The 26,349-nt window shown below is 52.1% G+C and overlaps 1 protein-coding gene across 1 annotated transcript; it reads right to left on the bottom strand.

Annotated features, from left to right (window-relative positions):
• Positions 1 to 1,976: 1,976 nt before the first annotated feature.
• CCDC124 (coiled-coil domain containing 124) lies at positions 1,977 to 5,712 on the bottom strand. Its single transcript, XM_016210816.2, has 4 exons — positions 5,554 to 5,712; positions 3,145 to 3,334; positions 2,556 to 2,670; positions 1,977 to 2,437 (listed from the first exon to the last, which is right to left on the bottom strand). The coding sequence occupies exons 1-4, from the start codon at positions 5,710 to 5,712 to the stop codon at positions 2,230 to 2,232; spliced, it is 672 nt and encodes a 223-aa protein (XP_016066302.2). The 3' UTR covers positions 1,977 to 2,229.
• Between the last annotated feature and the right edge of the window lie 20,637 nt (positions 5,713 to 26,349).

Below are 26,349 nucleotides of genomic sequence, written 5' to 3'. Positions count from 1 at the left end.
CCAGCAGAGCTTGCCACAAGCAACTCGCAACTCGGAAGCTCCAATACTCTTCCTCCCCTAGTCACACAACTCTCAGGGGTCCCTATTGCCCTGTGGTGAAGCCCCATTCCTCAGCCTGGCGGGCTTCCTTCCTTGGGTTAATCACCAATGGTCCCTGATCTTCCCTCATTCTGGGCCCCAACATAGGCATGCAGGAGGCTCCCTTGCTAAACCCTTCTCCCTTGCCAAACCCTTCCCAGGCACCATTTTGTTGATTCTCGAAATAGCTTAGGGGTAGATACTGTTTTTAGTCTCATTGTATATAGGAGTTAGGCTCAAACCCGCTATGTCCCTGGCCTAAGACCCCAGAGGTAAGAGGCAGAGGCCTCCATTTGTAGGGAGCCATCTGGGCTCTTGCACTGGTTATTGGCAGACACCTTCACCCCTGATTCATGGCCCCACCACCACCCTTGCTGGCTCCCTCATAGCTCTGGGTGCTTCCTGGTTATGTGACACAGGCAGGTGACTTAGTTTTCCCATCTGTAAAGGGGACCAATATCTCACTGGGCCGTCCTTAGGGCTCAGTGAGATATTGCCAGGGCCCAGCATCCAGGGGATGCTTCTAAGAGCTTGTCCAGTCCCTGCACTCCCTGGGGGGCACTTTGTTAATAGGCAGCCCCTGCAGGGCTGCTTCTCTCTTTCTTACTTCCCTAACCCCCACAGGGTCTTCCTGAATCCTTCACAAGCCCTCTAGCCCTTGTCTCAGGACTGGCTGCTGGGGGACCCCCAAACTAAGCCAGTGCTCACTCCATGTTGGTTAGTTTTTATGTCAGCTGCCATTGTTTCAGGCATCCTACATACTGCACTTCAGCTGTATCCAATTATTAATGGCATCCCTCCCTTGAACAGTAGAGTGGTGACCTCCAGGTCTTTGCTCGAGTGGCTACTTTGGCCTTTTCTGTTCCTTGTCTGCGTGGAGAACTCCTATGCATCCTTCAGGGCCCTCCCTCCAATAAGCCGCCTACTTTCCTACCTCTGGGCAGAGCCTGGCCCCATTTAGCCCAGCCCTGATTCCACACAGTTGGGGATATCTATGAGGATCTGCATCTGAAACTTGCAATTTGAGAGACTAACCTTCTTGGCAGGAAGAAGCAACCATAGGCCCTGAGGGGAAACCAGCCTGCTGTGTTGCAGCAGAGAGCAAGGAGGCAGGAGGGGCTGGAGCTGAGAGGGGGTTAAGAGTGGGAGCATGGAGAAAGGACTCGGGCAGCCCTCTGGGTGTAGAGAGAGTGTCACTTTAGTGGGAGGCATAGCAGTGACCTGGTAAATGCTTAGATCCCATTCCACACATGTTGGGTCCATCTCCCAGCTGCCCTCCCTCTCTGCTGACTCCCTAAGGGTGACTAAGCACTTGGAAGCAGGAACCAGGTTCAGACCTCTCCCAGCCCTTCTCAGTCATGTGGCCTTCAAAGAGCTCATTGCTACCCAGGTCCACCTGCCTGCTTCAGCCTCCAGGCCTTTGCCCGCCCAGTGCCCTGCCTCTGTGATGGAATCTGACTGATCTTTCACTAAGGCCCGCTCTGAAGAAACCCTCCACCAGGAAGCCTGCCCAGATGTCTCCTGTGTTGAAACAGCACAGCAGCCAGCATTTCCTGGTGGCCTGGTTGCTGACTCTGAACCAGATTCTCTGGATGCCAACTTGCCTCCAATCTCCTCTGATTGATTTCGTAAAGTGACCTGGAGCCACAGCCTCAATTTCTCTGAGCCATACCCTTGCAGGAGCCCAACAAGACTAAGGAATGGTGGTACAGGTTCCTCACTGGACAAGTGGCCCAGCCAGGAGGGAGCGCCGTAGGAGCTGGGGCACAGCTCTCAGGTAGCTTGCTGCAACAGGAACTGTGCTGGGAGCTTTTATCATCTCTGGCTGTGGCCCGCATGTCCCCCCTCACTCCGGCCTTCATCTCCCCATACACACCCATGGAGACTTCAAGTACACATTCTGCCTCATCGACCACCTTTATTGGGCACTCAGCCAGCCACTGCTAACGAGGGAGGGAGATGGATGTCACTCAGAGCAGGGCCCTTGGTGGGAGGCATGGCTGATGATGCCAACTAGCCCCCAGGACATGCGCTGGCACGGACCTCTCTGTAACCCTGGGAGCTGACTCTGAGAGGGCATGTGGGGTCATGACCCTGACCGCCCGTGGGGCTGCTCCCCCAGTTCGTGGGGCTGCTCCCCCAGTTCGGGGCTCACTTGGGGGTGTTGAAGGGCATGACCCGCTGGTTCATGGGGTTGTCTGGTGAGCGCAGCCACTCCTTCTTGAGCAGCTGCTTCAGCTGCGACAGCCGCATGTTGGGGTTCTCTTGCTTGAGCCGAGGCAGCTGCTCCTCCTCAAAGGCAGTGAAAGCAGCCCGCATGCGGCGCTCCGGGTGTCTGTCTCCGGCCTCCTCTGCCACACTGCAAAGAGGACACTAGACTTCAAAGGGACCGCGGAGTGGCCCTGCTCCCAGAAGCTCATGTCCCGCCCCAGAGGCTCAAACCTGTCCCTGAAGGCTCATGCCCTGCTGTACACTACCTGAGCACAGCGATGGCTTCCTCAATTGTGCGTGCCTCCAAGCTGCCCTCCGCCAGCACGCGGCGGTTCACATTTTCCTCCAGTGGCACCTCCAGGTGGCTCTTGACTTTCTCAGCTGGGGATGGGCAGTCACCCAGGTGACAGAGACACACCCAGAGTCAGAGAGAGACACAGTGGGGAAAGATGGAAAGGGAGAGACAGAAACGCTACTTGAGTTGAGAAGCCCTCCCAGGACTGACCTATGTGGTGATCCTACCCTACCGGTGCTCAGCCTCTGCCCTCCTAACTCCCCTGGAGCTGGGCACATGGAGAAGACTCACATGTGGCTGCTGTTTCCTCAACATCGGGCAACATCCCCCCTACACTGGGGCAGGCTGGGGCAGGGGCAGGTGCAGAGCAAGTACACAAGTGTGTGCAGTGCTGACCGTGCTCAGAGCAGGTCTGCCAAGCCACCACCCACCCACCTTTCACCATGCAGAGCCCAGGCAACATCTCCGAGACAAGGAGGGGGTCTGAATTTACATTACGGGGAGATCCCCTGCATTCTTTAGTGGGTAAGAGGGCAGCTCCAGAGGGGACCCTGCCCCACCTGTTTCTTGGGCTTCCTTGTGCTGATGGTCTCTGCGGAGCGTCTCCTCAATCTGGGCGCGGGTAACTTTGCTTGGCATGGCCACCCGGGGGGCCTTGCCGCCCTTGAGCTTGGAGTCCTCCTCCTCCAGCAAGCGCTGGGCCTCCTTTTTGCGCTCCAGCTGCTCCAAGCGCCGCTTCTCCTTTTCCTCCTGGGGTGATGGGGCAGTCAGGGGTGGATACCACCCTACTGCCATGGGTTCCAGATTTTCATCTCAACCAACGTGGTTTGAGGCTCTGCGGTGTGCTAGACCCTGTGCTGGGCATAGGGGACACGGCTGGGAGCACGATGGTCCAACATATATAAAGACGGAAACAATGGGGAACCTTGGCCAACACAGGTGGGTGGGTAGGTCTGAAAGGAAAAAGTGACCCCTGGGCTTGAGGAAGAGCCAACCAGGAGGAGGGCTGGGGCACAGGAGAGTAGTGGGAATGGCAGGTGTAAAGGCCCTGAGGCAAGAACTACCTAGCATGACAGAGGAGGAACACAGAGACTGGTGTGGCTGAAGTGGGAATGGGATGTGTAAAGGGAAAAGGGGGGTGGGGGGACAGCTTAGGAACCTCAAGGGCAAGGGAGACAGTTTGTATTGGATTCCAAAGGCAACAGGAGCCACAGAGTGTCTGGATCCATTTGCCAGTTGGGACAGGAATTCTGCCCTTTTTAGTCAGGAGACCTTGGGGGAGGCACTGTCCCCAGCCTAGTATCACAGGGGCTGGGACTGATCCCACCTTGGCTCCCCAGGGAGACCCAGATGCCAGTGGGACAAGGGGAACATCTGGCCTACAGAATGTATCCTTGGCCACTGCTCCTCCACCGTTCCAGGGGATAGAAGTTCTTATTCACTTATAGTGTAGAGCCCTTTGGCTGAGCTCTGCACTACAGGCACCGCTGCTTGCCTACCCACTGCCTACAACTCTACCATCTGCCTCCTATGCCTCCAAGATGGTCCCTGCCTGCAATGCCCCATGACACTCCCATGGATGGACTAAGTATCCCAAGAGAGGGGTCGATGTGCCTGAGGACACCCACTGAGCCTCCATCCCGCCTGCATGGCACAAAAGTGTGTGGGGGCAGGTTTAAAGGTCAAGACTGTTTGAGTGTAGCTTCTGGGGCTCCCACTTCTGTGCTCAGGCACCTCAGACAGGGCCACTGTATTCTAAGCCTCAGTTTCCTTATCTGGAGGATGGGGATGACCCCAAGGCCCAAAACAAAGGCCTGGGGAGGGCTCCCAGGCTCCAAACTGTCAAAATATCTCTGGCTTTTCTGTCTGGATAATGGATCTTTGACGGACACTGATTTTCTCTTTGAGTTTTCAACTTTCCTATGTTGTCAAAATGTTGACAATCAAAAAGGAAGTTTAAAGACCCCCACAAACCCAATGAAGCATGGTGAGGAAGATGGGGAGGGAACCAGTGACATTCGATGTCCACTAACAACAAAGCAGGACCCAGTCCTGCACAGAAAGACAATGAGAAAACTCTCAGAAGTACCCAGGCACCCCATGATCTGGGTGTGCAGGGACTGCGTATAACCACTGGTATTTTCCACAACCTTTATCAGTTTTCCAACGGAGGAAACCCCTGTTCTCTCCGCAGAGTCACCAATGTATCACCAGAGCCCTGGGGAGGTCTGACCAGCCCAGGAACCAGGATGTCTGTTATAGGGGTCTCTGGCGCCACCTACTGGGCAGAGCAGGTCAGCACCAGCCCTCAAACATTCCCAGACAATTAAGCACCCATTGTGTGCCAGGCAGTGGGGCCCATCAAGGATAGTCAGCCATCCCTGCCCTCTTCTGTGTTTTTATGAACTCCTGGGAGATCCTGAAGGCCCCAGGTCAGCAAGTCAGAAGTGGGAGTCTATCCCAGCATTTCTCAGCCTCAGTACTGCTGATGTCTGGGCTGGCTCATTCTTTGCTAGGGACCCATCCTGAGCACTGTGGGGTAATGAGCAACATGCCTGGCCTCAACCCACCAGATGCCAGCAGCACCCTCCACCAACCAGTTGTGACAACCAAAAATGTCTCCAGATGTTGTCAAGTGTCCCCTGGGTACAGAATCACACACACACACACCCCCCACGCCCCCCATCACCACCCCGGGGGTGAGAACTGCCAGAGTAACCTGACCCTGGCATCATATGAAGGAGAGAAACAAGCCCATGGAGGGCTGTGGCTGCCTTGCTGTTCCTCAAACATGCCAAGTCCTGGCCATCCCAGGGCCTTTATATAAACTGTTGCTTCTGCCTCCCTCCCTGCCCTTGCTCCAGGTCTAGTGCCTCCTTGCCCTTCAGGCCAAAGCCTCAGAGGCCTCCCACCACCTTCTACCATGACTGCCTGCTCAGTCACGGGTGTGGCAACCCAGGGCCCCCCACCTTGCGCTGCTCCTTCCTCATGACGTGTTTGTCCTCATCCTTCCAGTAGGCATCCTCCAGCTCCTTGTGCTTCCGGGCATCAGCTGCCGCCTTGGCTTCAGCCCTCCGTGCCCGGGCTGCTGCTGACTTGGTGTTCTCGCCCTGGAACTTCTTGGGCATCCCTCAGCAGGCTGTGGGAAGAGGGTGGGGGACCAGTGAGTGGGGAGAATCCATCTCCAGGACCCCCAGACTCACTCCTGGGCAGCCAGGACCCCCTTGGGGCCTCAAAGGCCTTTCTGTAAAACAAGGGCTCAGACTTAGTGATTTCTCTTTTTAAATATGTATTGAGGTGAAATGCACATAACATAAAATGAACCATTTTAAATGTACAGTTCAGTGGCATTTCATACATTCACAATGGTGTACAACCATCACTTCTATCTAGTTCCAGAATATTTCTATCACCCCAAATACCTCCCTCCCCCAGGCCCTGGCAACCAATAATCTGTTTTCCATCTCTATGGATTTGCCTCTTCTGGACATTTCATATAGATGGAATCATACAGGCGGCGTTTTGCACCTGGTGTCTTTCATTCAGCATGATGTTTTAGAGGTCCATCCACATTGTATCATGCATTAGTGCTTCATTCCTTTTTATGGCTGAGTAATATTATCTTGTGTGGATGGACATTTTGTTTATCCATCCATCCACTGATGGACATCTGGGTTGTCTCCACTTTTTAGCTCTTATTAAGTCATGCTGCTGTGGACTCCGGCAGGCCAGTCTGTGTGTGGCCCCTCCCACTCTGCCACCTTTGAGGCCTCAGTTCCCCTCACCCTGGGTAAGCAGCTGCCATAAACTGCAACCAGTGACCCAGCCCAGGCTCACACAACTGGGAGGTGGTGTAACAATCATGAAGCTGCTGTCCAGTAGGCACCTGGTCTGTGCGAGTCCCACGCTGGGCACTGGGGAAATGACCACACACACCAATGGCAGGTACTACCTCCCTGTGCCTGGCCCACCACTAAACACTTTCTATGGACCAATTAAATGAATGCCCCAAAGCGGTAAGTGTGGAGACTGTTCTTATTCCCATTCTAAGGCAGGGAAGCCAAGGTACCTGGCCAGGTCGCATGAGGCTAAGCCTGGAGTTTCACCTCCAAAGTCTTTCCTTTCTGAGGAAGGGAAGGCTGAGAAATTAACAGCACCACCTCCAAGTGCTGACTGAGGACCAAGTGCTGTGTGGCCAAAGGCACGTGCCTTCTGGGCCTCAGTTTTCCTCATTTGGGAAATGGGCTGATACACCTCCCTCCTAAGTCATTCTCACCCCTCATTGAACCTTGGAGAAACAGGCCCAGAATCCAAGAATAAAGAAGAGGGAGTGTGGGACCATCCTGACTCAGGACCACTAGGCAACCCCTAACTCCAACCTCTCAGCTGTGTGACTGGTGGGCAAGGGAGCTCCTATCTCTGACCCTCAGTTCCTGCTTGCAGCAGTTGTGTGCACTGGGCTAAGGGCTTTATAAGCAGCATCTTAATGAATTCTCACAACCCTGATGGGTGACAGCCAAGTTGAGACCTAAAGGGTGGGTCAAAGGCAGTCCTGTGATGATGAAGGGGTGAAGGGCACAACACACGCAAGGGCTTTGAGGCAAGAATGAGGCTATGTTCAGATACCAGGGAGTTATAAGGCAGCTTTGAGCAGGGCAGGAACAACTTCTGATTAAGTTGTTCCAAAGCCCTCTCTGGCTATCATGCGGGTGGCACCAAACACTGAGGGAATTACCATGGTGCAATGGGCAAAGTCAGAGGTTTAGAGTCAGGTGAAGCTAACACTGGGTACAGGCATGTTCTAAACCATTTCATCCCAGCAGTAGCAATGGCATCCTTCACTAAGCACTTTATATGGATCAACTCAAACAAATACCCCAAAGCCTTAAACGTGGGGACTGTCCTTATTCCCATTCTAAGGTGGGGAAGCTGAAGTACCCGGCCAGGTCCCCATTTGCAGGTGAGAAATCTCAGGCTTTGAGGCTCAGGGACACACAAGGGGTTAGTGGAGGGGCCTGGATTCCACCTCAGGCCCAGCCCCTCAGTCCTGACTCCATGCTCTTAACCACTGCTCCACCCTAGGGTTCCAGCAGGTCCCTCAGGGAACATCAACACAGATCAGGACTTTGAGGCCACTGGGGCTCCTCATTTGATACAGAAGGGAGGACCATCCAGGCTGAGACTGGGAAGCAAACCCCATGAGGAAGAACAGGACAGACTGAGGATCAGTGTACCCAAGAGACTTGGAGTTCTGGGGCCTGTAATCATAGCTGATGTATTCCCTTCAACCCTCAGTTTTCTTATTTGAGATGTGGGGTTGATTCTAGTACCTCCCCACACTAAATCCAGCATTTATTACTGAGCATCTACAACAGAAACTCCCTTCTGATTCCCCAGGAATGCACCAAGAAGTGGGGGTTACTGTCCAAGTTACAGATGAGGAAATTCCTCACCCTCTATTTCTCCCTCACTCATTCAGCAGCACCCACACCAGCCTCCTTGCTAGTTTTCAAATATATCAAGCAAGTTCCCACATCAGGGCTTTTGCACTTGCTGTGCTCACCAGCTGGCTGTTCTTTGCTCCTCTTTTTACCCAGTTAACTTCTTTTTAAACTTCAGGACCCAACTCAGGCATTGCCACCTCCAAGAAGTGTTAACTGAGATACCCTTGACTCTCAGACCTCAAACTTCTCTCTTTTTTAAAAAAATGTCTTTATTGATTTCAGAGAGAGGAAGGGAGAGGGAGAGAGCGATAGATAGAAACATCAATGATGCTAGAGTCATTGACCGGCTGCCTCCTGCAAGCCCTCTACTGGGGATCGAGCCTGCAACCCAAACATATGCCCTGATCTGGAACTGAACCCGACGACACTCTGAGTTACCCAGCCAGGGCTCAATAAATGTTTTGAGCAAGTAAATGAACAAGTGTTGATTTCCAGGGTTCCCCCAGTATTTCCTTCATACTGTGTTGTGTCCAAACTCAGCTTCTCACTATTCTTCCCACTCACCTCCCCCTCCAGCCTCTGAGCCTCTGCTTGCTATGCCCTCATCTGACACACCCTACCCTATCCCTTTCTCCTGTGAAAACCCTGCTCATTCACAGGGACTCTACCCTAGCATTTCCTCCTCCCATACCCCACTGCTCACCATCCCCATCTCCAACCTAAGGCCTGACAGGTCTTTTTTGACCCCCTCTTCAGGCTGAGAACCCAGGACTGAATGTTTGTGTGTCCCTCCAAAATTCTTATGTTGAAGCCCTAATCCTCAGGGCCACTGTATTTGGAGAAAGGACCAATGAGGAGGTGATAAAGATTAAATGAGGTCAGCCCTGGCCAGTATGTCTCAGTTGGTTGAGCATTGTCCCATGGACCGAGAGGTCCCCAGTTTGATTCCTGGTCAAGGCACATACCTGGGTTGCAGGCTTGATCCCCAGTAAGGGACATGCAGGAGGCAGCCGACTGGCGTTTCTCTCTCATCAATGTTTCTCTCTCTCTCCCTCTCCCTTCCTCTCTCTAAAAATCAACAAAAACATATATTTTTTAAAAATAATGAGGTCATAGGGTGGGGCCCTAATCTAATATGGCTGGTGCCACTGTAAGAGCAAAAGACTCCAGAGCTTGCTCTCTTCACTATGTAAGTACACAATGAGGTGGCGGCTGTCTGGAGGTCAGGAAGAGCCTGCACCAGGAATGGCCAGCACAGAAACTAAACTGACTGGCACCTTGATCTTGGACTTCCCACCTCCAGAACTGTGAGCAAATAAATGTCTGTTGTTTAAGCTGCTCAGGCTGTGGTATTTTGTTATGGCAGGCGGAGCTGACTAAGACAGACAGCTTTCTTCTCTGGTAAACAGTCATTCACTTTGTCATACAGTAAACATGCAAAAAGCACCTAATACATGTGGGACGCTGGAGAAAGAGGTGGAGTCAATGGGCTTTCTGCCCACAAGGGACTCCCAGGCTGTCTGGGAGATAAACAATAAAAGTGACAACTCAGCTGTGATAGAGTGCTGGGGAAGCCTGGAGGGGGCTTCTGACCTAGCTTGGGGATGTGTGTGTCAAAGGACTTCCTGGATGAGACATCTAAGAAAAAGTCTAAAGGAGAGGGAACACCAGAGCCCCCAGGAATGTGGGGGAGGCAGACTAGAAAGATGGATTTGTACTCCAGAGTGATGGGAGGGTGCAGAGGGTGTTAGAGCCTGGAGGTGCAGATCTAGGGGTCTGAGGTTGGTGAGGAAGTAAACTGGGGTGGGGAGAAGACAGAAGCAGGGAGCTCAAGCAGATCCGGGGAGTGGCTCTGGATGGACAGGGGGTACACTTAGGTGGGAATCAAGACCCACATAGTTGCTTGGGTGTGAAAGTAAGAGAGAACAGATGAAGCTCAACGCCTCCTCCTTCAAGGAGCCCTCCAGCTCTCCCTTCTGGGCTCCCCCAGCCCACAGTCCTTCTCCCCAGCCATGATACGGAAGAAGCCGGGGCGTCCGTGGAAACTCTGTGATCCCCAAGCCTAGAAGCGGCTCAAGGGTAGGGCCAGAGTTGGTGGCCTCGAACATGACGCTATCCTTCTGGGTCTCAGTCGCGCGCTGTAGTTAATGGGCACAGCTCCCGAGGGAGCCGTCGAGACTGGGCGCCGGAAGTGCCCCCGTCTCCAGGGACCCCACCTTCAGCCCTCCTGGGCAAAGGTCCCAGGCCGAGACGCCCGCCGGGCCCACCCGCACCCTGAAACCCAGCTCCGACAGCACCACTGCCGCTCCTACCTCCTTTCCTCAGCGCCCGTCAGGTCGCGCCTTCGTGACGTCACCACAGAGCTTGCGTGCTGAGCTCCCTACGGCACGCGCTGATTACGTACACGCGCCGCCGCCATCTTGGTAAAGGAAATGCTGGCCAGGTCCCCGACTCAGGCCAAGGCCACTATCCTTTTTGTTGTTCTTCTTCATCAGAAAGCGTATGTTTTATAAAAAGTCATCCGTGTGCTCACTTTAGATATTTGCGAGCCAGGAGGGGCGGGGAGAGACAATCTAGAACCTTGCCTTTACCAAGATGGCCGCTGCCTGGAGGAACGTTAGCAGCCTGTATTTCACACTCGGTCCGTCGGCGTCGGCCGGGAGCTGCCCTGCCGCCAGGGTGCGCCAGAGCCCACGGTCCATGCGCAGTCCCTAGACCCCGCACGCCCGGAGAAATACTCGGAGTCCTTCGCTATCGCTTTGCGGTTTTTCAGCGCTTTCCTAGCCCACATTCTCTGCCTCCGTTTGCGAAGCTGGGGAGGGAGGGGGCAAGAGAAAGCGGCAGAAAAATTTAACTCCGCGTCGTCCAGGTGGGGAAACTGAGGCTTATAAAGACCAGGAATTAAATTTGACCAAAATGTAACTGTGAGCGGCTCAAATTTCCCGCCGACCTCTCCTTCTGGATTACTGCCCTCCCCGACCCCCTTGAGATATTATTTACCTTATTATTTTATTAAACAGGTTTGGGGCCCAGCCCGACGTGGCTCAGGGGTTGAGCTTCGACCTAGGATGCAGCAGATGGTGGTTCGATTCCAGGTGAGGGCACATGCCAGGGTTGCTGGCTTGATCCCCAGTTGGGGGCGTGCAGGAGGCAGCTGATCCGTGAGGGCTCTCTCATCACTGATGTTTCTATCTCTCTCTCCCGCTCTCCCTTCCTCTCTCTGAAATCTATAAAGATATATATATTTTTAAAAACCCACACAGGTTTGGGGGTCCATTTGTCTTAAGGATCTGAGGATGGTTACACTGGGCCTGGCTGTGGGAAGAAGAAGGGTATGAACTTGGGGAGCAGTTCCTCAGAGTCTACTTGATCACAGCGTCCAACCCCAGTGCCCCACTGGGTCCCCACGCCCTGCTTCTCCCACCTCCCCACCTCTTCTCCCTCCTCTTCCCCATTCTCTCAATTCCAGCCACACCACCCTCCTTTCTCCAAATTGCCAGACCCTGTCCTGCCTCAGGGAATTCACCTGTGCTGTTTCCTCTGTCCTCACCCAGCATTTCCCCTAACCAGCTCCTTCACTTCCTTCAGGCCTTGGCCCAAATATCCCGCCCTGAGAAGACTTCCCTCACCTCCTGCTCCACCCCCAGCCCTCTTTTTTGTTTCCATCATAACATCAACTTGCTTTATCCATTTGGTGACATGTTTGTTTTCTGTGTTTCCCATGGCTGTGATGTCTGGAGAATGTCTGGAATGGTGTTTGACACCAAGAAGACAGGGTTTAATGTAAACATTTATTGTTGTTTACTATCAGGGTGGGGAGGTGTGGAGGTGCCAAAGGCGATACCTATTGAACCTTCCACTGGACAAGAGCCAGATTTAAAAATGAATAAAAGCCCAACTGCTGTGGCTCAGTTGGTTGAGCACAGACTCGGGCACCAAGAGGTCGCCCTGGTCAGGGCACGTGGCAGGGTTGTGGGCTCAACCCCCCCGTGGGGGGGGGGAGGCAGCTGATTGATGTTGCTCTCTCATTGATGTTTCTATATCTCTCTCCCTCTCTCTCTCTCCAAAAAAATTCAATAAAAACATTTAAAAATAAATAAAATAAGTATTTAAAAAGAGCCTTGTCACACTTTCCTGGGGGCAAGGGAGCCTGTTACTTCCTATTGACATAACTGAAGGCTTCAGGTCAAGTTACTTATTCTGTGTGGGGGCCCCCCTACTGGAAGACTGGCACACAGACTGCGAGGTGAAATGGGCAATATCAGGGTGGAGTGTGGAGTCAAGTGAGGATATTGCCCAATTCCCCCTCCCAGTCAGTGGAAAGGTGTCTGCCTGGCCAGCAGCCACAAGGAGCAGAGCAGCCCAGACCCGGGTGGTTCCCACATCCTTGACAAGAAACAACCTTCACCAGACTCTCCTTTGTCCTTGGCCTGCATGAGACCATTCCCAGCATGGCTCCCTCCCCCTCCCCACTGCTAGTTAACCCCTAGCCCTGGCCAGGCTTGGAAGCTCACCATCGGGTCTTCCCCATTGTTTAAGTAATAAAGGCTGTGTCTCTCCCCTCTGGTCCCCCACTAGGTTTTTTTGAACTAGCAAAGAACAGTATAGTGCCCCCTGGGTTGGAGCTTCTACAGTACACTTGGTATTGTTGGCAGGCTAGTCCAGAAAACCCCAGAGACCAGGACCTGGGCATGCCCAACAGAGAAGTGTTGGTAGGAAAATCCTGAAGTCTGCTGGGGGCAATCCCAGGTTGGGGGGGGGGGAGCAGATTCCCGGGGTGGGCCACAGGTTCTACGGGGTTTGCTGTAGCAAGCTTGCTAGATTCCTGGGGACCACCAAGGGACTGGAGGAACGCCCCCTCTGACTGGCAGGATTGCTCACGGTCCTGGGGACCATGGGAAAAGAGCAAGTAAGGAAATGAAAGGATTGCTGGTGGGGCTGCCCCGGTGACGTGGCCTCTTTTACATGCAGTGTGGCGCGCCATGGCAAAACAGTTGGCTGCTGAAGCAAAAGTGGGTAGGTTGGAGGGGGAAGTAAAATTGGAATGGGACACGCATCTGATGCAGGCAGATCATAAGGAAGCTTTGGGATGGCAGTTAGAGCAAGGGGGGGGGCGGGCAGAGGGGCAGCTACAGGATTTAGCAGTCCAGGTTGCTTGCCTGAGGGGGAAGAAGCTCACCCTGACCCTAACCCAGGCTGTGGTAGCACACCCAGAATGAAACCCTAGTAGGTGGGACCCTACTGCTGAAAGTGACTCTGACTCCGACAAGGAGATACTAGTTGAGACAGACCCAGCTGACCCAGCAGCCATGCAGGCTGGGCCCCTTGTTATCCAGAAACTGAAACCTCGCCCTGGCTGGTATGGCTCAATGGTTAAAGCACTAGAGCATCGGCCCAGGGACTGAAGTGTCTTGGGTTCGATTCCTGATCAAGGCCATGTACCTGGGTTGCAGGTTTGATCCATCGCCGGGGCGTGTGTGGGAGGCAGCCAATCTATATGTCTCTCTCACATTGATCTTTCTCTTTCTCTCTCTCTCTCCCCCCCCTTTCCACTCTCTCTAAAAGTTAATGGGAAAAAATATCCTCCTGTGAGGACTAACAAAAAAAAAGAAGAAAGAAAAAGAAACTGAAAACTCAGCTGGAGAGGCCAGAGGGGCAGGACCCAGCTGCCTCCACAACTCAAACACATGCACACCTCAGCCTGGCCATGCACCCTAGCCGCGATGGTAGAGTTAGCCACCAAGTATCTCCAAAAAGGGACAGGGACCGTCGCAGGTTGGCTGTTGAGGTGGTGGGACACTGGCTGATGGGGTAGTCCAGCCAGGGATGAGTTGCAGTGTATGGCCTCGGCCACTTCGCACCCCTCCCTGCACCAGCGAGTGCACAGGGCTGTGCTACATACACTCTGAGAACACGTCCCTTTTGACATGGATGACGGCAGGGTGTCAGGTCGCCTGGCCCGATGAGGGGGATTTACCCGTGTCTACGCCTAGTTGGGGTTCCATGCCAGAGCTCCACGCTTTCCTACAGGAAATGGCAATGCGGTGCGCTATTTGTGAAGATGACTTTAGGGGGCCAGATGCAGCCAGCCGCCCAGTAGTGGCGGATCTGGGAGACTGAGTAGCTGCACCTACAGAGGGGTCCCACAGCTGGAGAAGGAGCAGCCCAGGCGGCTGGGAGAGAGCAGCGGGGCGTTGAAAGTCACCCCGAAGCAAACGTGGCTGGACTTCCTAAAATTGACAGACAGCCTGTAAGATCAGCAGTTAAAGCCACAGCAGCAGTTTCAACTAGTGCCCACACCCTAGGCTAAGCCAGAAGTGTGGGTCTTGGAACAGACCCCAGCTCCAAGGTCGAGCTGTCGCTCCCCCCACCCCCCACCCCAGCTGGCAGATTACCTCAAATACGGCGGGGGCAGAGACGTGGCTGTGGCTCTACTCTACTGCTGGCTTCCCCAGAGGACGACCCTTGGGGTGGGCTCTTTGCGCAGGGAGTGGGCCAAAATTTCTGTCTGGTTGGGAGTCTCTGGGACAGGGACTCGAGGTTGCATGTAGAAATTGCCATCTACTGGTCCCCCAAGAATGTTCAACAGGTGTTAGCCCTTGTAGACACTTCTCCATGCACACTTCTCCATGGGGACCCTGACCAGTTCCAAGGACCCATCAGTGCCATCAGTACCACCACACAAGTGAGGCGCGTGTGGTGCATCAGTGTCTTGCTTACCATTGGGCACCTGCCCCCCACCCACGCTGTGTTTGTTTCTCCTATACCGGAGTATGTCTTAGGGACTGTCCTTCTGGGGCTCCAGTTGAGGACTACCTGGGAGTCTGGGTGGTGAAGGCAGCCCTGCAGGGGCAGGCAAGAGCACCCCTGATAGTTCTGTCACAGCTGGGGCGCATGGTAGCCACAAAGCAATACCAGCTATCTAGGGGCCACAAAGAAATAGGGGAAACTATTGAGGAGAGCCAAGCTAGAGATTGTCCATCTAACTCTTAGTCCATACAGTTCCCCCATCTGGCTGTGAGAAAGCCACATGGGGCTTGGTGAATGACAGTAGACTATAGGGAATTCAACAGTGGTTCCTTCCCCCTCTGTGGCAGTGCCCAATGCTACTGACATCTTAGACACCAATATTACTGACACAGACAAGCTGGCAGTTCAAGCCGGCACATACCACTACATGGTAGATTTAGCTAATGCTTTCTTCTCCATTGACATCTCCCCTGATAGTCAGGACCAATTCACCTTCAGCTGGGAAGGACGCCAGTGGACATTCACAGTCCTGCCCCAGGGGTACCTGCACAGCCCTACTCTGTGTATCGGTTTGGTTGCAGAACACCTGACAAAATGGACCCATCCCTCTTCCGTGACCTTGTACCACTATATGGATGACACCATGCTAACCTCTGACTGTCTTGCAGATCTGGGGAATTGTGTCCCTGGGCTCCTGGGGCACCTGGAAAAAAGGGGTTGGGCAATAAACAAGAACAAATTACAAGGGCCTGGGTTGTCTGTCAAATTCTTAGGTGTTGTCTGGTCAGGTAAGATGAAGGCCATCCCACAACCAGTAGTTGATAAGATCCAGGCCTAACCACAACCCCTCACACCTAAGCATCGGCAGGAATTTGGGGGGCTGTTGAGTTACTGGAGAGTTTTCATACTGCTCCTAGCTCAGATAGTCTGCCCATTATATGCCCTGACCTGAAGGGGGAGCCACCTTGAAATGGACTGAGGCCCACCAATGGGCCTTCACCGCCGGCGCCAAAGCAGCAGTAGCTGTGGTAAAGGCGCTGGGGGTCCTCGACCCCTCCTCACCCTGTGAACTAGATGTTACCTGTTTGCCTGAGGGGTATAGCTGGGGGCTCTGGCAAAAGCAAGGCAAAACATGGGTCCCCATAGGCTTCTGGTCCCAACTATGGAAAGGGACTGAGAGCTGCTACAGTCCCATTGAACAAGTCCTTGCCGTCTATAACGCTCTCATCGCCGTGGAAGCAATAACCGGACCAGCACCTGTCTTTGTGCGGACTACCCTCCCAATCTCAGGTTGGATCCTGACTTAGGGAAGCAGCCCAAGAGCCACACTGCCCAGACTGCGTGCCTGATGCAGAGAAGCACTCTAGCCCTCTAGGTGCCCAGTTGCAAGAATTCCTTGGCCTCCTCGCTTATGTGACCCCTGAAGACTCCCCTCCTGACCCTGCTGACAGCCTCCCACCACTGCCCATGACTGAAGGGATACCACTCATTCCAGAATCGGCCTGGTGTATAGACGGGTCCTGTCAGGGGCAGCTGCCCTGTTAGAGGGTGGTGGCTTACAGAGGACAGGGAAGGACACAGCAGGCAATGGGCAGGGCCGCTGGGGATCTGTACAGATGCTGGGTGGTGTTTCAAGGCCTGATGCTCTGGCTCGAGAAGTGACAAGCCGACTTACGGCTCATGGCTGGAAAGCCCCTTTGGGAGTCAGACCTCTGGAAGGACCTGGCCGCTGTCTGTGCCCAAAAGGCTGTCACCCTCTATCATGCAACTGGGCACACCCCCTGGCAGCGTCTGAGGAATGAAGAGGATGCCCTAGGGCACATCCGCTGGCTGGAGGAGGCCCCTGCTGAGGAGACTGCGGCCTGGCTCCGCCGGCAGATGAAACACGCGGGCCAGCGGACTCTCTGGGCCATGGTGGAGGCCTGGGGCCTCCCCCTGAGACATGCAGACGTGGTGGCCGCCTGCCAAGCATGGTGCCCCTCCTGTGCAGAGGCACCTGTGCCATCTGCCCATTGAGGGAGGGCACTTGCACTGGGGCGACCGACCCCTGGTGCTTTGGGAAGTGGACTACATAGGGCCACTGCCCGGCTCGGAGGGAGCTCAGTACGCTGTGACCTCTATGGACACTGCTACAGGCCTGCTTCAAGCGTACCCAAGTCGAAAGGTGTCACAACAAACCAGCATCTGGGTCCTGAAACAACTGTGTGCTGCGTATGACACCCCAGAGACCATCGAGAGTGACCAAGGCACCGATTTCACCAGGCACCTAGTCCAACACTGGGCCGAAGAGCACAGCATCGACTGGCGCTTCCACCTCCTGTACAACCCCACAGGAGCAGAGCTCACTGAGTGGTACAATGGCCTTCTCAAGGATGCCCTGTGGGCAGGACACCACTCGCTTTCAAGACGCCTTGCAGGCCCTGAATGAGAGACCTGGGGTCAGTCATGGGTTCCCAGTCGACCTGCTAACACAGCCCTGGACTTCCCCTGTACGCTTCCAGATAGCTATGGCAGAGGAGGCCTTGAGACTGGGGTGGGGACCCAAAACAATCTGCTTTTGCTGGCCCCTTGTGACATTCTCCCTGGGCGAAAGGTTCTTAGGTAGTCATGGACAGCCCAAGGTGGGCCCCACTGGTGCTCCCTGGTAGCCCCTTGACGTGAGGGCTCAGAGAGAGACTCGACTCTTGTCCAGGAGTATCTATGACATGGTCCCTCACCCTGGGGTGCCATAATCCAACCACGCATACTGTGCCAAGGGGAACATACACAGCATCTATATGGTGCTTGGTTTTGACCTCTACAACCACCTGCAGTGGGGGGACCTACACGGGCCTGGCACACCCAAGCCAGGCTTGCCCCCCACAACAGTGACCATACTAGCCCAAGATCACACAACTGCATGTGTGTTACCGAATGGGAAAGATCTGCCTTTGCTAATTCCAGTAGAACATCTTCCTTGTCACCCCTAGTCTGACCACAGGGAACCTGTTCTACCATGGGCAAGTACCCTGGCCAGGGAGGCCAACTGTTTAGACTGCTGGATATGCTCCGAGTTTCCTCTGTCTACAGCTGCGGGCCTCCCCTGGGACATTAGCCCCAGCAACAAGACAAAATGGAGCCGCCTGGGCCTGTGGAATGACACTGCCCCTGATTTCCACTGTGTGCACCAGAAGGTCTTCCACCTGGTCTGGGAGAACAGGTCGATCACACTGGACCCTGGCTGGGGCATTCTGTGTGGGACAGACTAGGGTAGTTGACTATGGTGCAGATAGAATTGTGGGGTCAGCCCGGCTGGTGTGGCTCAGTGGTTGAGCATCGATCTATGATCCCGGAGGTCACAGTTTGATTCCCGGTCGGGGCACATGCCCGGGGTTGTGGGCTCGATCCCCAGTTAGGAGAGTGTAGGAGGCTGCCAATCAATGACTCTCTCATCATTGATGTTTCTATCTCTCCCTCCCTCTCCCTTCCTCTCTCTGAAATCAATAAAAATTTAAAAAAGAGTTGTGGCATCAGACCCCCCTACTGTATTGAGAGAGCAATTCCACATCGAACACCACACATCACATGGGGTGAACACTTAAGGAACAATGCCGGAACATAGCCACCCTCACTGCCCAAGGCCCCTGGGGGAAACAGAACAACAGCTTAGAGGCAGGATGTTTCCTGTCCCTTGGGGGACCCTTGGGTCTGCCAGGGACCCTCTGGGTCTGTGGGATGCATGGCTGGCCATATCTCCCCTATAACTGGACAGGGCGCTGCACTTGGGGAAGCCCCTACATCCCAGGCTGGGTGGTGACCACTCTGCAGGCTCTCCCCTGCAACTAGGAGGCCTAGCACGGCTGGCACGGGCCCCTGTATGCCAGACCCACTGGTGGTTCTACCCCCTTGCCATACTCTCCCCGCAGGGAGGGAACATATGGACACATGAGATCCAGGCTTTAGATCCAGGGCTCAAACCTTGAACCACTCTGGCCCAGCCATCACCTTGCTGAATCCAGAAGTCACACAGATGCTCAAGGTAGTGTTACAGAACCTGATGGCTCTAGACATGCTGACTGCAGCCGATGGAGGGACCTGTGCTCTCCTAGGGTCCGAGTGCTGCACCTACATACCTGACTCAGAACACAACGTCAGTTCAGCCTTGCAGGCCTTGAGAAGGGAGATCAATACCATCTCCACCCTGGGCACTGACCCCTCACCTCCTGGTGGAACTCTCCTGGCTCCTGGAGGCACTACACCCTTTTAGGGGGTGTGGATCTCCTCCCCCTGCTATTACTCTGTGCTTGTAGCCTAGACTGCATTTGTGGATTTGGAAGCAATGTGTTAACACCCTAACTGCACAGGTCCCCTGCTGGAAGACTGGCACACAGGCTGCGAGGTGAAATGGGCAATATCAGGGTGGAGTGTGGGGTCAAGTGAGGATATTGCCCAATTCCCCCTCCCAGTCAGTGGAAAGGTGTCTGCCTGGCCAGCAGCCACAAGGAGCAGAGCAGCCCAGACCCGGGTGGTTCCCACATCCTTGACAAGAAACAACCTTCACCAGACTCTCCTTTGTCCTTGGCCTGCATGAGACCATTCCCAGCATGGCTCCCTCCCCCTCCCCACTGCTAGTTAACCCCTAGCCCTGGCCAGGCTTGGAAGCTCACCATCGGGTCTTCCCCATTGTGTAAGTAATAAAGGCTGTGTCTTTCCCCTCTGGTGCCCCGCATGTTTTTTTCAGACTAGCAAAGAACAGCGTGGCGCTCCTGGGGTTGGAGCTCTTACAGAACATTCTGGGACAAGCTAAATCTCCTGCAAGGTGACTTCTACTTCCTCCCAGGCACCCCCACTATGAGGCTTCTTGACTTCTATTGGTCTGACAATCTATAGCTCTTAGATGCTGTCAGGTAAGTATTGAGGCTCTGCTGCACACCTGTGCGGGAAACACAGTGGCAAGTGAGACAGCGTCCATGGTCTCCCAGGGTTCACAGGAAGTTGAATAAAAAAATTATGATCCTAACCACAGTCAGAAGATGTGCCCCATGTTGAGAATGAGCTAAGGAAGCCAGCAAGGTGGATAATTAAAGAGGTCTTCTCAGAGGAGAGGAGTTGGATGAAGAAAGGAGAGAAGGGTGTTCTGGGCAGAGGGAACAGCATATGCAAAAGCTGGGTGGTAACTGTATGGTGAAAAAAAAAAAAAAGCAGGCCCTGACTTCGGGCAGCTGGGAATTGGCCTGGTGTCCACAGTTGAGCTGTGGTGTCCTCTTGTTGAACATAATTTCATAGAACATCAACATCAGACAAGGCCACTCTGGCCAGGATGGAGCAAGATAAAAACAAGACTCCTCCATAATCATGTCTGATCACAGACAAAAACAAGAGTAACATCTAAGCCCCTAAAGATGTCCATACCTTGGACCTTGAATTCTAATAGCTTAAGTTATATGGCAAAAGGGATTGTGCAGCCTGGCCGGCGTTGCTCAGTGGTTGAGCGTTGACCCATGAACCAGGAGATCACAGTTCAATTCCCAGCAGGGCACATGCCCTGGTTGCGGGCTGGATCCCCAGTGGGGGGTGTGCAGGAGGCAGCCGATCGATGACTCTCTCTCATCATTGATGTTTCTATCTCTCTATCCCTCTCCCTTCCTCTCTCTGAAATCAATAAAGATATATTTAAAAAATGTATATATGACTTTTATTGATTTCAGAGAGAGGAAAGGAGGGGGAGAGATAGAAACATCAGTGTTGAGAGAGTCATTGATCGGCTGCCTCAAGCCCGCAACCCGGGCATGTGCCCTGACCAGGAATCGAACCCCGATCGCCTGGATCCTAGGTCGACGCTCAACCGCTGAGGCACGCCCAGCCGGGCAAAAAGTCAAATTTTTTTAAAAAAGGGATTGTGCAGATATAATTAAGGTTGTGGACTTTATTATTAATAATTTTTAAAATTTTTTATAAGTTTTAATAATCTTTTAATATTTAATTTAAATATTTTTTTAAATTACACTTTACATTCAATATTAATTTGTATTAGTTTCAGGGGTACGGCATAGTGGTTAGATCATACTTTACAAAGTGTTCCCCCCGATATTTCCAGTATCCATACACAGTTATTACAATATTACTAACTTTATTTCCTATGCTGTACTTTACAGTCCCATAACTATTTTGTAACTACCAATCTGTGCTTCTCAATCCCTTCACCTTTTGGACTTTAAAAAAATAGAGACTATCCTGGATTTTCCTGATGAGCCCAGTCTAATCACACAGCTCTTCCAAGCAGAGGACTTTCTCTAGCTCCAGGCAGAAGAGAGAAGAAAAATGAGAAGCCTGCCCTTGCCGGCTGTGATGATGGTGGGTGTGGGGGGCATGGGCCTTCCTCCTACCCTACAGCTGGATTCTTCCAGCAACCAGAATGAACCACCCTGCTGACAACTTGATCTCGTACACGAGGGAATCAAAATAAGTCTCTGTTGTTTTAAGCCACCCAGTTTGTGGGACTGTGTTATAGCATAATACAGTAGAAACGAATACAACAGATTTCCTTCCATAGGCCCTCTGACTAGGTACATTTCCCTCATCTACTTAATCCCAAACTTCATCTTGTAACAACTGGATCTTGGTCTCAGGTCAACAAAATGACTTTCTGCTGAGATAATTACAACCCTATCAGCAAGCCCAGCTCGTCAAGAGTGGAAACAAATATTTGGGTTCTCCTTGCCATACTAACCAACATGTTCCCCCTAGAGACACCCCCTCCTGCTCTGCAGAAACTGTTTAAATCCATTCAGAAAATCTCTCCCCTAAGGCACCAGCGTTTGGCTCACTCCTGCTGCAGTAACAATGCCGTGTTCCCATCTGAGTCTGTGCCTTTCAGTGTTACTGCTTCTTAAAAGGACACAGGTCCTGCTCTGGAAGTCCCACAGATCCATTTAAATTCACTGGCCAGTACTGGTTTCCTTGTAGCAGACACGAGGAAGTCTGTGCTGTGGCAAACACTTCCTGCTACACTATGTAATACTGCAGGTCAAGTAGAAGAGTCTGTGATCAGAAAGAAGAAAAAAAAAAGCCACCTGGATCTCCACAGACCCCCAGCTGGACCTGGGGCATGCTTTCCTTGCCTGGGTTTAGTTATCTAGGCTCCTGGCTTTGGGGCCTGTGAGGGGAAGCCTTCGAGATGGTCCCCAGTGATACCCCACCTCCAAGTGTTCACATCTTTGTGAACTCGAGCTGGACTTATCAACTTGCTTTTAATGAATATCACACAAGAGAAGTGATGAGACAGCACTTCCAAGATTAGGTTTAAAAGATTACGGTTTGCCCAGCCGGCATGGCTCAGTGGTTGAGAGCTGACCTATGAACCAGGAGGTCACTGTTCCATTCCCAGTCGGGGCCCATGCCTGGGTTTCGGGCTCCATCCCCGGGGGGAGGGGTGCAGGAGGAGGTTGATCGATAACTCTCTCTCATCACTGATGTTTCTATCTCTCTCCCTCTCCCTTCCTTTCTCTGAAATTAATCAATCAATAAAATGAAATAATAAAATAAAATAAAATAATAAAGCTGTGGTTTCCTACCTCCCAACTTCCTAGCTTTCTTTTCAGGTAAGGGTGGCTATGTTTGCAGTATGCTTTTTCCATCTTGATAAAAGGGCGATGCAGCTGGCTTCCCATTCTTTCTGCTGTGAATGTGGATGTGATACCTGGAGGTGTAGCAACCACTTTGCAATCATAAGGCAACAAGCCTAGGGATAAAGAGAACATGAAAAATGGTGGAATCAAAAAGAAAAAAAATCTATGGCATCATGGAGCAGATGAAAGGACACCTGTAGCTGCCTAGTTCTAGATTTCTGGTTACATAAGAAATGTATTTAAGCTTAAAAAAAAAAAAAAAAGACCTGTGGCTACTGTCTTAGGTGTTCTTCTCTCTTGGGTTACTCATGCTGATGGAAGACAGCTGGGATGTCATGAGGCAGCCCTGTGGAGTGAGCGAATATAGAATTGGATACTTCAACCCCATTCGAGCCTTGAGCAGACTACAGCCCCAGCCAAAACCTCAACTGCGATCTTATCAGACACATGAAGCCACATGTACCCAACTAAGCCACTCCCAGATTCTTGACACAGAAACCATGAGATAAATGTTTGCTGTTTTCAGCTGCTAAGTTTTGGGGTCATTTCTTATGCAGCAGGGTATAGCTAACATAGGGCCTACTATAAGGACTAATAAAGACTTTATTTCTGGGAGTTGCTATGGTGCAGTTGGCCCTTGTAGCATGTCCAAAGTCTGAAATTCTACTGCAGAGCCAATATCCAACAACTGCACCCAAAAGAGCAGGAGGGACTAACTCTATCAGAAAAATGCTTTCTGGACAAACACCTAATCAGCAGTATCAAAAACATTTGGAAGCCTCAAAAGACCAATCAAAATAGGTATCCCATTTAGTTTTGCTAATTTTAGGCCCATGGCTGTCCAATTCAGTTTTGAGAAAAGTAAGTTTGGGTAAATTGAAAGTTCCCCAGAATGGCCATTGGTGCTTTAAATTCGTTTTGGTTAAGTAGGTCCCTTTAGTGAGAAATGCGCATGAAGAGGGATTGGGATCTGTTTTTAAACATAAAACCGGCCAGGATCCCTGAAGGGGTGGGGGTGGGGGTGCCCTTACAACATTTAGATGACCTGAATCCCTCTTCTCAAAGGTTTCTCTAGAGAGCAAAATAAAAATTCCACATACTTCCAATAGGAACAGCCTCATTCCAAAGGAGTCCTGCCAAAGGCTAACAGAGTAGTTCCCAAAAAGACAAAGCCTTTATAAAAACAAGAACAGATCCCCAATGAAGTTGGAGGGCTCTAAACGCAAAGAGAATGGAGCCCAAATCCAGGAGAAAACTTACCCTCAAACTCCAGGGCTGGCCAGGAAGCAGTGAGCTCAGGGGTTCAGTGAATCCAGCACCAGCCTTGGAGTTGTCAGGGGTCTTCTCCGGATCGCACTCGGGACACCAAGTTACGTCCTAAAGAATAAAACAGCTAGTTATTTTACCGGCAAAATGGGTTTATTTGGGAATAGCAGAGAATTGCAATTCGGTATAAGCAAGCCATAGTGAAAACCATAGGCAAGCCCGGGAGCCAAGGACAGTAATATTACTTCGTAGAGAAAAAGGAGGAAGTTGAGTGGGGTTTTTGTTGTTGTTGTTGATAACCCTCACCGGATGATTTTGTTCCATTGATTTTTTTAGAGAGAATGAAAGGGAGGGAGGGGGGGAGAGAGAGAGAGAAAGAGAGAGAAACATTGATGTGAGAGAGACACATTGATTGGGAGTTGCTGTGGTGCAGTTGGCCCTTGTAGCATGTCCCTGGGGCCAGGGATCAAACCTTCAACCCAGGTATGTGCCCTTGATTGGGAATCAAACCCATGACCCTTTGGTGCACCAGCTGACACTCTAACCACTGAGCACACCGACCAGGGCCAGTAGTGTTATTTTCAATGAAAGAACATTGGAGGTAAGTGAGAGTTCAAGGTGGTAACGTTTCTCATTGGCTAAGTAGGGAAATTTTCCTTCCTTCTGGTGGAGTAGTGAAGCAGTTCCCACTTGCTAAGTGAACTCTTCCTGTTGAGGTCCCCAGTGGGCAGTTCTTCCTCTTTGGGTCCCTAAGTGCCATGGAGTTATAGTGCTGAGGGCTCCCGCTTCTGGCCTCCCAACTCCATCCTAAAAGGAGGCTTCCCGCCTGGCCGGGCCTGGCTCAGCAGTTTGGCATCGACCTTGGATCCAGGAGGTCCTGGTTTGATTCCCGGGGTTGGGGCACATGCCCGGGCTGCGGACTCCATCCCCGGTTGGGGGTGTGCCAGAGGCAGCTGATCAATGCCGCTCTCATCATTGATGTTTCTCTCTCTCTCTCTCCCTCTCCCTTCCTCTCTCTGAAGTCAATAAAGATATTCGTGTGTTTTTTTTAAAAAAGAGGTCACTTTGCTCTTTAAAAAATAATAATAATAAAATGAGGTTTCTCTTTATTAGTTTTCACACATTTTAACCACGTTAAGTGCACAGTTCAGTAGCATTAAGTACATTCACAGTTTTGTGCAATCATCTCAACCGCCCATCCACAGAACTTTTCACCTTCCAAACTGCAACTCTGTCCCTGTGGAACAGCAACTTCCCATCCCCCTCCCCAACCCCTGGCACCCACAATTCTACTTTCTGTCTCGATGTATCTCACTCCTCTAGGGAGCTTGTATAAATGAAATCATACAGTATTTGTTCTTTTGTGACTGGCATATTATACTTGGCATAATGTTCTCAAGCTCAGTCAAGGTGTCAGGATTCCCTTCCTTTTAAAGGCTGAATAATATCCCACTATATGAATATACACTTTTAAAATATATATCTTTATTGATTTCAGAGACAGGAAGGGAGAGGGAGAGAGAAAGAGAGAGAGAAACACCGATCGGCTGCCTCCTTCATGCCCCATGCTGGGGATCCAGCCCGAAATCCTGGGCATGTGCCCTGACTGGGAACTGAACCGGTGACCTTTTGGTGCATGGGACGATACTCAACCAACTGAACCACACCGGCTAGGGCTGGGATTCTTTTTTTATTTTATTCCATTATGTATTTATTAGTCTTTATTGAGGTAAAATTCACACGACATTAAATTAACCAATGCAAGTGTACAATTCTGAAAAATAAAGTATACAATTCAGTCATTTAATACATTCACAGTGTTGAGCAACCATCACATCTATCTAGTTCAAAACATTTTCATCACCCCAAAAGGAGGCTACAGCTGCGTGAGCAGTCACTCCCCATTCTCCCTCCCCCACCCCCACTAGTGGAAAGTGGCATCCACTAGTCCACTTTCTGTCTCTGTGGATTTGCCTGTTCATATCAGACACTTCATATCAGTGGAATCGCATACTATGTGGCCTTCCATGTCTGGCTTCTTTCGCTGAGCAGGATGTTTTCAGGGTTCATCCATGTTCTAGCATGTGTCAGCGCTTCCTCTCTTTCCGCGCTGAAGGCAGGAGACTGAGCCCACGGTCCATGCTCTCAGCAGTGCATCTCTCTCGCGGCAGGACTCCTGGCCCAGGTCTCAGGCTTGGAGAGAGGCCCTCAGGCCCAGCGGCGTGCAGCTCTCCTCTGCCCCACTGTGGGCTCTGACCCTGACTAAAGGGCATGGGGCCTCTGCATTTGTCTTGTCTTGAAAACAAATGCTTGAGTAAGGACTGAATTCAGCACACACCCTGCACCTTCGTGCAGATGGCGGAGACCGGGTGGGCTGGGCCGGGGACCAGATGTTAATATGTGACCAGGCCCCTTGAGGACACAAAGCCACTGTTTGCTTTCTGGGGTTGACCCTTCTCCCCAATAGATGCAATCTGTGGGCTCCCTGCAGTCCTTGCACAGCTCAAGTGTGTTTTCACTTTGCCCATTAACAGCCAATCTAGGTGCCTCTTTCCCTACATCCAACATGGGCCTCCACCAGCAACCCCCGGCTGGGTGTCCTTGGAGCTGGCAGTCACCCTGGCAATGCCTCCCATCAAGGGCAGTGCTTTTACAGCACCCAGAACCCTCCACTTCCTCAAACACACACCTTTGATGT

The sequence above is a fragment of the Miniopterus natalensis genome, chromosome 4 (genome assembly GCF_054644295.1).
Source record: "Miniopterus natalensis isolate mMinNat1 chromosome 4, mMinNat1.hap1, whole genome shotgun sequence".
NCBI lineage: Eukaryota > Metazoa > Chordata > Mammalia > Chiroptera > Miniopteridae > Miniopterus > Miniopterus natalensis.
The sequence above is the reverse complement of the archived record's forward strand: the minus strand, read 5'-3'. Positions and strand labels throughout refer to the sequence as shown.